Source organism: Lepidochelys kempii, chromosome 1 (genome assembly GCF_965140265.1).
Source record: "Lepidochelys kempii isolate rLepKem1 chromosome 1, rLepKem1.hap2, whole genome shotgun sequence".
Classification (NCBI taxonomy): Eukaryota; Metazoa; Chordata; order Testudines; family Cheloniidae; genus Lepidochelys; species Lepidochelys kempii.
The window spans coordinates 110,566,898-110,581,631 of NC_133256.1; the positions used below are offsets into that span (position 1 = coordinate 110,566,898).

General features: G+C 44.4%; 1 protein-coding gene across 2 annotated transcripts in view; it reads left to right on the forward strand.

Moving 5' to 3' along the window:
• The window catches only part of TFDP1 (transcription factor Dp-1), a 101,088-nt gene that overhangs the window by 84,015 nt on the left and 2,339 nt on the right, over positions 1 to 14,734 (forward strand). For both annotated transcript variants that reach the window (XM_073350551.1, XM_073350543.1), the window contains exon 10: positions 6,951 to 7,032. In XM_073350551.1, the coding sequence (XP_073206652.1) occupies positions 6,951 to 7,032 (82 nt within the window). The remainder of the gene's footprint in view (positions 1 to 6,950; positions 7,033 to 14,734) is intronic.

Below are 14,734 nucleotides of genomic sequence, written 5' to 3' on the forward strand. Positions count from 1 at the left end.
AATTCAGCAAAATTCAAACTTTTTAAAAGCAGCAAATAAATACTTAAGGTAAATGCCTATGCAACCTTAGCTCGGCCCTCCTTGGGCGATTCCCCAAGACACCCGTAACACACATACTAATGTAGTAGAACAAGAGAAGAGCCTGGAGCACTGGGCCTGGTGCAAGATATTGAAACCTGAATCAAAGACTCTGAAACAAAATTAGGCCATATATTAAAGTAGATGAAGTTCACTGTTTAGTATGAGGACTTGGCGGATTTGTTAATGTACTAGGTACTAGATATTTACTTAAATATATTTTAGCTAATACAGATACATCCCAATCTAGTACAAGATAAGATGGCCTGACAAAACAATGAATAGGAATGTTTTGTCCAGGATATCAGGAATAAAGGGCAGTAACAAACAGATGTCATGAAATACATAAGGTGGTGTGTTGTTTATGTATGTATGTCTTAATCTATAAACGTAGGACTACTTCACCTTAATTCTTTGTGTGGCTTAGAGAATAGCAAAGATTCTCGCTGCTGACTGAGCTGTTTCTTGCAACAGGGCACTCATGTGTTGGATCTGTGATTACAGGTATGCTAAGGGGGCTAGGACTGCTCCGTGACGACAGTAAACCTGGCCTTTGCCACTAAATCGTGCCTATGTTCTTTCTTTATAAGTAACATGGAAGTTTGCAGAACAAGCAGGCTACGTTATCTGCTGCTAATAATAATCAAGGACATACGATTTGGACAGACTGAACAGTGTTACTAAGGCAATGATGTTCTGGCCTTCAGCGTTTAACAACAGTAGGTGACACTATTGAAGCTGCTGAACCAGTTATCTGTGAAGAGCTGGACAGTGCACTAAAAGAACACACATACCCAAGCCAACTAACAACAACTCCCATTCTGCCTTTTCACTGTAATGGACAGTTGCTTCTTGCCCTGTTCTTTGCTCAAACACGGAGCTCACTACCACAACAAAATACCACACTTGTAACGTTTAATAACCACTTACAACCCCTTCACGCTTGCACATAGAATATTACCTAAACCTATAATTTCCGCTACCCACTATTAAATCCACAGATTGCTGTCTCATCCCACCTCAATGCTGGCATCCATGGCAAGAAGACCCTGCTGCCCTGCTACTGCCCTGCTACTGACACAATCTACACAATTCTCTGTTGAAATGATGTAGATTGGAAGCTCAAGGTACACTTGCAACTCTTCTGTTTGATAACATACATGGGAGACAGACCCAGATCTCCTCATATCTCAATCACAGCTCTTCAACGTACTCCTTTGCCAACGTACTCCTTTGCCGTTTGATGCAGCTATAACACAGTGAATGCTGCTGGAGTGCATGTACAGATGATTCCGAGTGACTATTGCTAGCTAAATGCCTTTTGCCATTTATTTAGTTAGGAGATAGTTTTAGGGGTACAATTCCAATTGGAACTTGCGCCTTTCCTCACAGGCAAGAAATGATCTCTGTACAAACTGCCCCTCCCCCCCAAAAAAAGAAAAAACCCTTTGTTCTTGCTACAGGTGTGGGAGAATAGCCAAGGATCCCCAGCTTTAAAAGCTACATCAAGTGCCACAAATCCTCCCTGCTCAGATTACCACACTTGTCTACTGCCTGGAGGAAACCCACATCCCTTCCAGGTGCAGTGTGCAGGACGTTCCTGAGTAGGGCCAAACAGTCAAAGGGAGTTTCAACTCAGACATTCCTCATGGAGGAGTCCACAAAGGCAGGAACAACACCTGTACATCATCCTGAAGAAGATAAAGTGGCACCTCATTTTGGTTCCAGGTGATTCTGTTATCTTCAGATCCGAGAGACTTGGGAGAGTAAAGCCAGGACAGATGGAGGAAGGGAGACATAAGTGTTCCCACAAGGACAAGAGCGAAGGTTCTAGCTTCAAGCCCTCTAAGAAGAGGCAGAAATCTCCATACTGTACTGAATCATTGGGAGCTTCATACTCTGGAGTGGAACTGTCCAATACTTGGAAGAACTGGACCATGATGTCTTTGAAGGGCAAGAGAGCTGTATTTCCAGTGCTGGAATTGGTACTCGACACCAAAATCTGTCATGTCAACACTGCCAGATCTGGCGCCCCTTTTGGTGACTCAGGTTACAGAAACAACTCCAATTTACTCCAGCTTGTTTCTTGACTCCAAATGACATCTTTGTGCTCCAAGAACTGGATTCATCATTACTTTCCAACCACAGTGCCCGGTATTGAGACTTTAGCCAGTACTGAACTCCCTGCGGTATCTCTCTGTGTCCCTGTCCTCGAGTAGGGACCAGATTGTTGCCGGTACCATGGAGTGGAGGCAGATTATCACCATCTCCTTCAGCACCGAGGGTTCACCCACTGCCATTCAGTCCCCCACTTCCAACGAAGATTTTGATCATGGGTGCATCCCACTTAGTTTGGGGAGCACTTCTGTAAGAGCATGTTGCTTAAGGGAAGTATCTGCTCAGGATTCTATGTTTCACATCATGTTGAAACTGAGAAGAGTCAGACTAGCCTACAATCCCTCACATCCGTGGCAAGTCAGTCCAGGTGGTGTTGGACAACATAATGGCAGTTTATTATGTCAACAAGCAGAGAGGAGCATGCTCCTCACAGCTTTGTGCAGAGACTATTGCCCTTTGGAACTGTTGCAGTCTCATGCAAATTACCCTGACTGCCGTCCACTTGCCTGGCATCCAGAACACACTGGACTACTCTTAAAGCAAATGAGATTGGGAGCTGCATGACCTGTCCCTCCAGGAGATATTTCAGCCATGGAGTCTTCCACAGATCTTCGTGCCACATGTGAACAAGTGCAATGAGTTTTGTTCCAGAAGGGGTTGCAGCCAAGGCTTTCCATATGAAGCTTTCCACATACAATGGGTGTGAGCCCTGAGGTACACTTACCCCCAGTTCTCTTGTTACCATGGGCATTTAGGAAAATTAGACAGGATAAAGCACAAGTGACTTTCACAGCACTGGGTTGGGCCCATAAGTTCTGGTACCCTGTACTTTTTCAACTGTCAATCTGATCCCATCTCCATCATGTCCTGATACGATCCCTCTTAACTCAAGACAAGGGAAGAATTTACCACTCCAATCCAGCCATGAGGGCGTGGTATTTGGGTAGATGTTGTTGGAGGAGTTCAAGACATCCTGAGCAGTAATAGAAAGGACACTACCAGGAAATGTTACGAAGCAGTGTGAAAAAGTTTGACGTTTTGGTGTGACCAAGCAAGGCATCTCTTCTTTATGAGCACAGATTTCTGGACATATTGTACTGTCTCCTATCCCTAAAATCCATGGGGCTGTCTGTTAATTCCCACAGAATACACCTGGCAGCCATCAGCAATTTTCATCTGGTGGACATCTGTTCTATCTCAGCCAGTTATATCTTCCTCTTAAAATATATGATTAGAGCCTTCCTTCTGGTGGCTAAACCTATACCAGTTGTGGTTTGAACCTTTTTTTATCAACCGTGACTAAATCACTTTTTGAGCTGTTACATCTGACTCCTGGGGGAATTCTGCACGTGCGCAGAATTCATGTTCTCCGCAGGTTTCTTTGCTTCCCTGCAGAAAAATGACTTTCTGACAGGGAAGCAAAGGGAAGCTGCAAGAGCAGTCATGCGCCACTCCCTAGCTGTACAGGTACATCATTTCAGGTACCCAGAGCAGCCAGCGGAGAGGTAAATCGCCACAGGGCTGGGGACACACCAGCCAGTGGCTCCTACCCTGAGCCGGGATCAGTTGCTAGTCCTGGCTGGGCTGGAGGCAGGAGAGGATGGGACTTCCTCTTCCCCTGCAAGGGGTGGCTGGGGATGTGAGACCCACCCTCAGAAACCTCCCCCAGCTGCAGGACGTCAGCATCCTCCCCTGCTTCCTGCCCCCATTGCTCCGCAGCTGCAGGGGAGGGGTCACTGTATGGGGAGCTGCTCCCCCATCTGCCCAACCCCTGTGGATCTGGACCTCCTATACCAGACACCCCTGCCAAGCCTCACCCAGAACTCCCTAGCCCTCCATACCCGAACCCCACCCCATTGAACCTCAATCCCTGCAACTGGAGCCCCCTGCACCCAGACTGCATGCCTCCAGACTCCGACCCCTGTACCCAGATGACCCCCATTGAGCTCTCTGCACTTAAACCCCCACCCGCTGCACAACCCTGAGCCCCAGCATCCAGACCCCCACGCCACTGACCCCCAGTTCACTGCACCCTGACCCCCACCCCATCAAGCCCCACTCCCCGAGCACCCAGACCCTTTTGTTGAGACCCCCACACTCAGACCCCTCTGCTGAGCCCCAAGCACTTTCACCTGGAAGCTCCTGCAGAGTTCCATTGCTCCTGTACCTGAAACTCCCCCCCACACACACACACAAGAGCCTCTGTGCATCCAGATCCCCCCACACCTAGACCCCTGCCCCCACTGAGCTGCCTACAGAATCCTCTCACCTCACACCTGGATCCCCCCACAATAAGCCCCACCACACTTGGATCCTGCTTGGTTGAGCCTGCCTGCCCCACACCTGGTACGCCTGGTGCAGAGGAGCAGGGCCCTAAGGTTTTTCTGAGGCAGGCCCAGGCCTTATGTTGGATCAGGGTAGGGTGCAGCCTCACCACTGAGTCCTTGTCCGAGGGATGGGGAGACTATAGGGTGATCTCTCACCTTCATGCAGCCAGTGGCCTGTGTTCCCCACTGCCATGCTGGAGCCTCTGCATTTATTTATTGACAAATAAAGCTTGCAGAATTTTAAAATATTGTGCACAGAATTTTTCATTTTTTTGGCGTGGAATGCCCTCAGGAGTAATCTCTCTGTGAAGGTAGCATTTTTGGTCGCTATCATGTCAGCCAGAAAAATTTGGGCGTTAAGAGTGCTCATGGCAGACCTCCCTTATACAATTTCCCACAAAGATAAGGTAACCATGAAACTTCATCAGAAGGTTGTCCCGAAGGTGTATTCTGTGGAAATTAATAGACATTGACCAAAGTATTGACTTACTGGTGTACTACCCTAAACATCAGTCTAGCAGGGATCTGGTGTGTCACTCACTGGACAAGCATAGGACTCTTGCCTTTTGTCTGTAAAGAACCAAATCATTCTGAAAGTCTCTTAGGCTCTTTATATCACTTGCAGAATGAATGAAAGGAGAGGCCATTTCCTCCCAGAGGCTGTCAAAATGGATTTTGGGATGCATCCTACTCTGCTACCTGATGAACCCTTGAAGGCAGTGTACAAGCATATTTGACTGGTGCTCAGAAAGCATTGGTAGCTTCCTTTAGAGACATCCTATTACAGATGTCTGCAGAACAGCAATTTGGAATTCCATACGCACTTTTGCTAGACGCTGTGCACTGGTGCATGTAGCTGCCTGTGGTGCTTCTTTGGGCAGCCAGTTCTGCAATCTGTTGTGTCATACTGCTCCATGCACTCTCCTCCTTGAAAAGAGACTGCTTGCGAATCATGTGGAGTATCCTATGCATAGGGACAATCACTCAAAGAATATGGGTTACCCATCTTGTAGTAACTTGAGTTCTTCAAGATGTGTAGTCCCTATGTGTAGTGTGCTACCTAACCTCCTCCTTCACTGCCTGGTTTCCCCCAGTGTGAATAGCAGTAGAGAAGGAACTAAGAGGGTAGTGGTCCAGCAGCCCCCTTTATCCCCTCAGTGTGGAGAGCGAGGGCACATGCACACACCAGATGGACACTGCTTGGGCAAAATCTCCAGTCCTGGACTCATGGAGCGCATGCGCAGCCTGAAGTGCACTACAAATAGGGACAACATATTAAAGTTACCACAATGTGAGTAACACATGCTTTTAGTTTTATTAATGATAACTTTTGTTGTAGAGGAAAACTTAAGGCAATATTCAGTTGATTCAGTTACAAATGTGAAACATCTGGTAACTGCAAATGTCATTACTGGTTGGTTATTTTTTGTTGCCGTGATTGTTACTTCCACCATCTGAGAAGGAAAAAAGTCTCAACGTGTAGCATTCAAATAGGAAGTATGTTATTGCATTTTGGAGTCTGATGGTTCTCTGCAGCTCTCTGGTTTCCTTCCTGCGTATCCCCACAAATGGTGCCACTTTGGGTGTGGTGCTTGAGGAAATGTCTGAGAGTGAATGTATTTTTCAGAGTTTAAAGACCTCTTCTCTCCCCCCCCCCCAGCTGCAATCAGAGGGAATATTTTGATTGTTTATGCAATTATATTAATTTTAGACATCTGCTCGGGCATAATTTTAAAGCCTGCCTGAATTTGACTAGACCACAGCCAAGCCGAACCCTAGCCCAAGTGTGTTGAGTTGTTTTCATACCTGATCCAAATACTAATAGTCGGGTCTGTTGGGTTTGTGTTAGATTGCAAAGGTCTGTTCACCAACCCAGACTCCATTTTCTTTACCTTGTTTCCTTCAGTGGAACTAGGGGGACAAATGACCCACCCTGCTCCAGCCAGGGAGTCAGTTCCCCTCTCCTCTGGGTCACTCCCATGGAAACTGTGCCAGTGCCACTGCCTCATCCTTAGGCTTGGCCTGGCTACTCCCCATACCCCGTGTCTGTCTCCAGCCGCCTCCTGCCCATGGGGCTGGTGTGGTGATGGCTGAATGCCCCGTTCCAGCCAGCCATCATCACCTCGCTGCTAGGTCTCTGCTGCGGAGTGCGTGTGCTGACAAGTCTCAGCATTTCTCATTTTGCGAGTGTGCAAACGCAGCAAGGTGCCAGTGTCGGGCAGGAGTGGGACACACAACTATCACTGCACCAAAGCCACAAGCAGGAGGAGGTGATCAGAGACTACCAGATCTGAACCCAAAAGTGTCAGGCTGTCTTCAGTTCAACCCGAATCCGACACTTGTAGTCAGCATCCATTGAGTTTGAGTCAGGTTGTTTGTATGTGGTATTGAGTGTATTTTAGAAGTATACACTTCTTTGTTTTACAGAAATGGCTCAGGGATCAATCAGCAGTGTATATGTAACATCTTCATCAGGTTCCACTTCAGATGTCACTAGATTTTCTGCCAGGTAAGTTAATGCATAAATTAGCGTTAGCCTGTATTCCATACGCTGTGCTGTCTTTAGTTCTGCCTCAGCCACCTGGTGTATCAGATGATTTTTTTGGGGTAATTCTGAGACAAGTATTATTTTTGCTATAATTATTCGTGTTTCTTACCAGTGCCCATCTACCTCTTGGGGGAGCAAATGGACTGACCATCACTCGAAGTAGTATGGCAGCTACCTCCTTTTGACATCTTCATATAAGTGAATTGTGGTTAATGTATGATGAGCTAACCAGTAACTTGTCACAAAACATGGGGAAATAAATTAGCTAGACTAGGATTAGTATAGAATAGTTTAGGTTTTAAATTTAGAGAAGGACTTTTTTCATATCGCAAAGATCCCACCTGGGTAGGGTTCTCATTTGGTCATGGCTCCCTAACGCAAGGTAGGAACAACTTAGTTTCTTTGCTCATTGACAGCAACAGTAGTGGGCAGTTACTTTCTTTGTGCACCACTGTAGCCATATTCCCGTTCTGAGCTTGCCCATTTCCCTCTCTCTCTCTTGCTCATGTTATAGGTATTAGCTTAGTTTTTGCTGCCTCTTGCAGTAAACATGCTATATTTAAGACCAAAAGAAAAGGAGTACTAGTGGTACCTTAGAGACTAACCAATTTATTTGAGCATAAGCTTTCGTGAGCTACAGCTCACTTCATCGGATGCATTCAGTGGAAAATACAGTGAGGAGATTTATATACATACAGAACATGAAAAAATGGGTGTAAGGAGAGTGATCACTTAAGATGAGCAGATAAAAGGCATTCTATACATTTTAAACCATTTTAAACAAGCAGTTTAATACAGGTACAAGTTTTAAACAATTTTAAAGAAACAATTTAATACTACAGTTATCATTGCTGAGTATGAAGCTTGTTTGAGGTGGAGGAGTCTGAGTGGAAGAGGGTGGATTGTCCGGCTGCTCCTCTTGCTGTTCTTACAAGCACAGGCACAGACTTTGCCGGGGGCGGGTGGCCCTCCTCATGCCCCCCCCTCCCCCCAGCTCACCTCCGCTCTGCCTCCTTGGGCCTGAGCGGGAAGCCGCCACCTGCTTCTCAGCCCGCCCCAGCTTCCCATGTGAACAGCTGAGAGGGAGCAGAGAAGCAGAGCGGGATGGCGCGTTCAGGGCAGGAGGCAGAGCGGAGGTGAGCTGGAGCAGGGGAGGCGTAGAAAAGCTGGGGGGGGGCAGTGCGTTCAGGGGAGGAGGCGGAGTGGAGGTGAGCTGGGGAAGGGGAAGCTGCTGGTGGGTGCTCTGCACCCACCAAATTTTCCCCTTGGGTGGTCCAGGGCTGGAGCACCCGTGGAGTCGGTGCTAAGGCATCACTTTTGGCTGGTTAAATTTAGAAGCCCTTTTAGAACCAGTTGTCCTTCGTGGAACAACTGGTTCTAAAAGGGCTTCTAAATTTAACAACCGGTTCCAGCAAACCGGCTCCAGCTCACCACTGACTATGGCCCCTGATGTACCAAAAACCTGAGGGTGTGTGAAGATCATGCCACATCTGCACCCTCAGGTCTGCCAGAGGACCCTGCTGGAGTGCTAGAGTCCTGACTCTCTTTCCTCCTCTGCACCAAAGGTAGGAAAGATGAGATGAGGGACAAGCTGTGCTACACAGAGGCATAACCTTCCACTATGCCATATGGTTGCCCAGAACCAACCCCAAACAACCAACTGGATTTTAGGGTTCAGCTGAGCACTTTCTAACTCACCAACCACACTGGAATGTACCACAGAGGACAGCAGTCAGAGTGGATGCCCTGCCAATTAGCTACAAAAGAAGCTACCCACTCTTTCAAGTCCTTCAACAAAATATCAGACTCACTGTCAAATGTAGTCCATTCTCTCAGCACTGGGGAGATATATTTAATTCCCACATGGGAAATTGCTTTATCATTATTGTGTACTTACCAGTTTCTAAGTTCATTTCTTTCACAAGAAAATTGAACTTTTAGTACTACTACATTAAAAAAAAAACCACACACACACACAAAACAGCAATCACATGTTCTGTCTTGGTGTATTGCAGTGAAGCTGTTTCTGGCACAAACTGCCCTTTCTACACTAATGCTGACACATCTGTTTTGTTTTGTTTTTTTTAAACTCCTGGCCCAAATCCCTTTGTTGCAGGAGGGTGAACAGGTTGTATGTTTTTTAATTATAGTTTTGTTTTTTATCCTGTGGATCCTGAAGCAACTGCTTTGGTTCTTTTTTGTTGGTTGTTTGCTTGTTTTTAACTTCTATAGTTGGGTTCCTTCTTTTGGGGGTACCTGTGTTCCAACTGCAAACACATACCATTTTGGCTTCTTCCCTTTTCCAGGCCTTTTCTGAAAAAGACTGCAGAGCATGCAACAAAAAACTTTAGATTTTTTTTAAATCAAAATCACTTTTCTTGTGAGATTCCAGAGCCTCCTATTTTGACCAAGTCAAAAAATACTACAAATAAGATATTTCAGACATATTCCTGACATGTAAAAATGCATGTGAATGGTCTGAAAATTAAAGTACACAGTATTATATCAAACAATTCAACCTGAGATTATGTTCAAAGGATGATCTAGAGTTGCAGTCAGTTCTTTCTTTATGGCTTTTCTCATCCCTACTTATGATTTGGCTAATTGAAAATGACCCAGTTCACTTACAAACATGTTTTCCTTCAAACGTTGTTAGAAAATGTTGCTTCATATGTGAATTTGTAATTTCTCAGTTGATATTTTGTTTCCATCAAGTTTGGAAATTATACTACTAAATTATTTCTTTGTTTTACAAAGAGTCCTCTTAAAATGCCACTGCATCAGATAAGTATTGCCTATATTATTGAAAAACTGAAAGTTAATTGCACTCAACTATTCATTGAGTTAGTGGCAGAGCTGGGATTAGAATGGCTGCTAGTCCCATGTTCATTGAACTCTAAAGCCACTGGTATTTTAATTCTCATATGTTTTTGTGTTACTAATACAATATTAGTAATATTAGTGAGTGATATAACTTTAGTATTTCACAATTTATATATTTAAAATTTAACTGCTACTTAAAGTATAGGAAAGCCACATTTCTTCTGTGAAATGGTTCTGTACCATTAATATTTGGCTTAGATATTGTAATAAAGCTGAACCGCGCAGCGTTCCACATTTCCAGTCTTTCTTATACCATTTAGATTTGCATCACTCTTATATTTCACCCTTTTATATTCTTAAACATTGAAATACTTATCATTCTCTCTTAACAATGAAATATTAATACACACTTGTAAGGATAATATATATTTTATTCAGATTGCATGAGGGATAATTGGTAAGTGGTTCATCAGTACTAATCAAGGAGGATGTTAAACAATATTAGTGAGGGTTAAATACTTTTAAATTAGCAGGTCTTGATAATTTTCACCCAAGAGTCCTAGAAGAATTGACTGAGATTTGTCTTGTTGATGTTAGATTTTAATATGTGTTGGAATGCAAAAGGCTGGAATCACAGAAGGCTGGAAATGTGCAAATGTATCAATATTCATGAAGGGCCAGCATCATAACCCTAGGTAATTACAGGCCAGTTAGTCTGACATAGTTCCCAGACAAAATAAAGGAAAAGCTGATATGATACTCAATAAATAGAGAACTAAAGGATAGGAGTAAAATTAATGCTAGTCAACATGGTTTTAGTGAAAATAGGTCTTGTCTAGTAAACTTGATTTCATTTGTTGATGAGCTATAAAAAGTTTAGTTGATAAAGGTAACTGTAGATTTAATATTCTTAGGCTTTTGTAAGGTAGTGCTGCAGAACATTGATATTTTTTTTAAAAGTAGCACTGTACAGTATCAAGCACATCTTAAATGAATTAGCTGGTAAATTAATAAGTCTGAGGGTGGCTGTCAATGGGAAATCGTCAAATGGGAGCCTGACACTAGACGGAGTGGTAAGTAATGAGGACAAGGGACGTCATACAAAGCAGTCAGGGGTATATTCTACACTGTGCCACCGTGCAAACCAGAGGGTTGTGAATTGTAGAGTGCCCTAACTGCCCTGTGTAGGCCTTGCTGGCACAAACGAAAAAGTAATGTTAATGTGCACTGAGTACCTTTTTGTTTGTGCCATCAGGATCTCTGCAGGGCAGTGAGAGTTCAACATATTAGTGCACTCCACAGTTCATACTGTTGTTTGCGCTAGTTCGATTGTTTGGTAAACTGCGCTCGTTCAAACAGTGGGGTTTTTTTTAATGTAGCTGAATACAGGGTTATATATCTAGAAGTAAATAATGCAGGCTGTACCTACACAATGGGAGAAAATGCCTTACAGGGAGAGACTTGGAGCTCTGTTAAATTCTTCAAAAAGAAGATCAAGAGGTGATTTGATTGTGGATAAGTACCTTCACAGGGAGAAAATACTAGGTACTAAAAAGCTCTTTAATCTAGGAAAGAGGCATAATAAGAACCAATGGCTGAAAGTTAAAGCCAGACAAATTCAAGTGAGAAATAAGGCACAGATTTGTAACAAAATGATTAACCATTGTAACACACTATCAAGGGAAATGATGAATTCTCCACATCTTGAAGTCTGAATCAAGACTGGATGCCTTCTGGAAAATATGCCTTAGTTTTGATGAAATTCTATGGCCTTAATTAACAGGGTATGAGATTAGATGATTTGATGGCCCCTTCTGGCCTTAAAACACTAAACTTATTTGGAGTGAAATCTGGTGAGCAGACTTTTGAATGACTAAAATGTTCTTTGAACTATTTTTCAGTATGTTACATTAAACTATAGGAAAAGGTGCAATTGTCTACCCTCTCTGATTTGTTTAGCTCTTTTTAACGGTTGCAATTTGCCTTTGTATATGGATTTGCCATCTGGAGAAGGATACAATTTAAAAAATAAAAGGAGTACTTGTGGCACCTTAGAGACTAACCAATTTATTAGAGCATAAGCTTTCGTGAGCTACAGCTCACTTCCTCAGATGCATATCGTGGAAACTGCAGCAGGCTTTATATATACACACCGCTGCCACCATGTCAAGGTTCCTCCCCCACTCTGAACTCTAGGGTACAGATGTGGGGACCTGCATGAAAAACCTCCTAAGCTTATCTTTACCAGCTTAGGTCAAAACTTCCCCAAGGTACAAAATATTACACCCGTTATCCTTGGACTGGCCTCTACCACCACCAAACTAATACTGGTTACTGGGGAAGAGCTGTTTGGATGCGTCCTTCCCCCCAAAATACTTCCCAAAACCTTGCACCCCACTTCCTGGACAAGGTTTGGTAAAAAGCCTCACCAGTTTGCCTAGGTGACTACAGACCCAGACCCTTGGATCTTAAGAACAATGAACAATCCTCCCAACACTTGCACCCCCCCTTTCCTGGGAAATGTTGGATAAAAAGCCTCACCAATTTGCATAGGTGACCACCGACCCAAACCCTTGGATCTGAGAACAATGAAAAAGCATTCAGTTTTTTACAAGAAGACTTTTAATAAAAAATAGAAGTAAATAGAAATAAAGAAATCCCCCCTGTAAAATCAGGATGGTAGATATCTTACAGGGTAATTAGATTCAAAAACATAGAGAACCCCTGTAGGCAAAACCTTAAGTTACAAAAAAGATACACAGACAGAAATAGTTATTCTATTCAGCACAATTCTTTTCTCAGCCATTTAAAGAAATCATAATCTAACACATACCTAGCTAGATTACTTACTAAAAGTTCTAAGACTCCATTCCTGTTCTGTCCCTGGCCAAGACGACTACAGACAGACACAGACCCTTTGTTTCTCTCCCTCCTCCCAGCTTTTGAAAGTATCTTGTCTCCTCATTGGTCATTTTGGTCAGGTGCCAGCGAGGTTACCTTTAGCTTCTTAACCCTTTACAGGTGAGAGGAGCTTTCCCCTGGCCAGGAGGGATTTCAAAGGGGTTTACCCTTCCCTTTATATTTATGACACGCCCCCCAAATCTCAGCTAGGGTGAAACACTGGCTGGGATTTCTTCCTGGAGCTCTAGGAAAACAGAGTTAATAAGACACATGCATCTCTAAATATACTACCAAGTACATAAAGACTAACAATATTTTCCACATCTCAAGGACGATTTTAACAGTTGATTCTGGGAAACTTTCACGGGAGAGTGCATCAGCCACTTTGTTAGAAGCTCCTGAGATGTGTTGGATGTCGAAATCAAAATCTTGGAGAGCTAAACTCCACCGAAGAAGTTTTTTGTTAGTTTCTTTGACGGTGTGAAGCCACTTTAGTGCAGCATGGTCGGTTTGCAGGTGGAAACGCCGTCCCCAAACATATGGGCGTAGCTTTTCCAGAGCGTAGACAATGGCATAACATTCTTTTTCAGTGACTGACCAGTTGCTTTCCCTCTCAGACAGTTTTTTGCTGAGAAACACTACAGGGTGGAATTCTTGATCAGGTCCTTTCTGCATTAAAACTGCTCCCACACCATGCTCGGACGCATCTGTGGTTACTAGGAACGGTTTGTCAAAGTCTGGGGCCCTTAGTACAGGGTCAGACATGAGTGTCGCTTTAAGCTTGTTAAAGGCCTTCTGACACTTTTCGGTCCACTGAACAGCATTTGGCTGTTTCTTTTTGGTTAGGTCTGTCAGTGGGGCAGCGATTTGGCTGTAGTGCGGTACAAATCGTCTGTAATAACCGGCCAAACCTAAGAAGGATTGAACCTGTTTCTTTGACTTTGGGACAGGCCACTTTTGGATAGCATCCACTTTGGCCTGTAGGGGGCTGATAGTTCCTTGACCCACCTGGTGTCCAAGGTAAGTCACTCTGTTTAGGCCTATTTGACACTTCTTAGCCTTAACAGTTAGTCCTGCCTCCCTTATGCGCTCAAGGACTTTTTGTAGATGTTCCAGGTGGTCTGCCCAGGAATCCGAAAATATGGCCACGTCGTCAAGGTAGGCGACTGCATATTCTCCTAATCCCGCTAGGAGACCATCTACAAGTCTTTGGAAAGTGGCGGGTGCATTTCGCAACCCGAAAGGGAGTACATTAAATTCATACAGCCCGAGATGTGTGATGAAGGCTGACCTTTCCTTGGCAGATTCATCTAGCGGTACCTGCCAGTACCCCTTGGTTAAGTCCAAGGTAGAGATGAACTGGGCCCGTCCCAGTTTCTCTAATAGTTCATCTGTGCGTGGCATTGGATAGTTGTCTGGGCGAGTTACAGCATTTAGCTTACGGTAGTCCACGCAAAAACGTATTTCCCCATCTGGTTTGGGAACTAGAACCACTGGAGATGCCCATGCACTTTCAGAGGGGCGGATTACACCCATCTGTAACATATCCTGGATCTCCCGTTCTATAGCAGTTTTAGCTTGAGGAGACACCCGGTAAGGTTGAACCCTAATTGGGTGAGCATTACCTGTGTCAATGGAGTGGTATGCCCGTTCAGTCAGTCCTGGGGTGGCTGAGAACGTTGGCGTGTAGCTAGTGCACAGCTCCTGGATCTGCTGTCGCTGCATACGCCCAAGGGTCATGGAGAGGTTCACCTCTTCCACACCACCAGCACATTTCCCTTCATAGTAGACACCTTTGGGCCACTCCGCGTCGTCTCCTCCCTGGGCTGTAAACTGACAAACCTTTAATTCTCTGGAATAAAAGGGCTTTAGAGAATTAATATGGTACACCTTAGGCTTTCGGTTGGAGGTGGGGAATGCTATGAGATAATTAACAGCT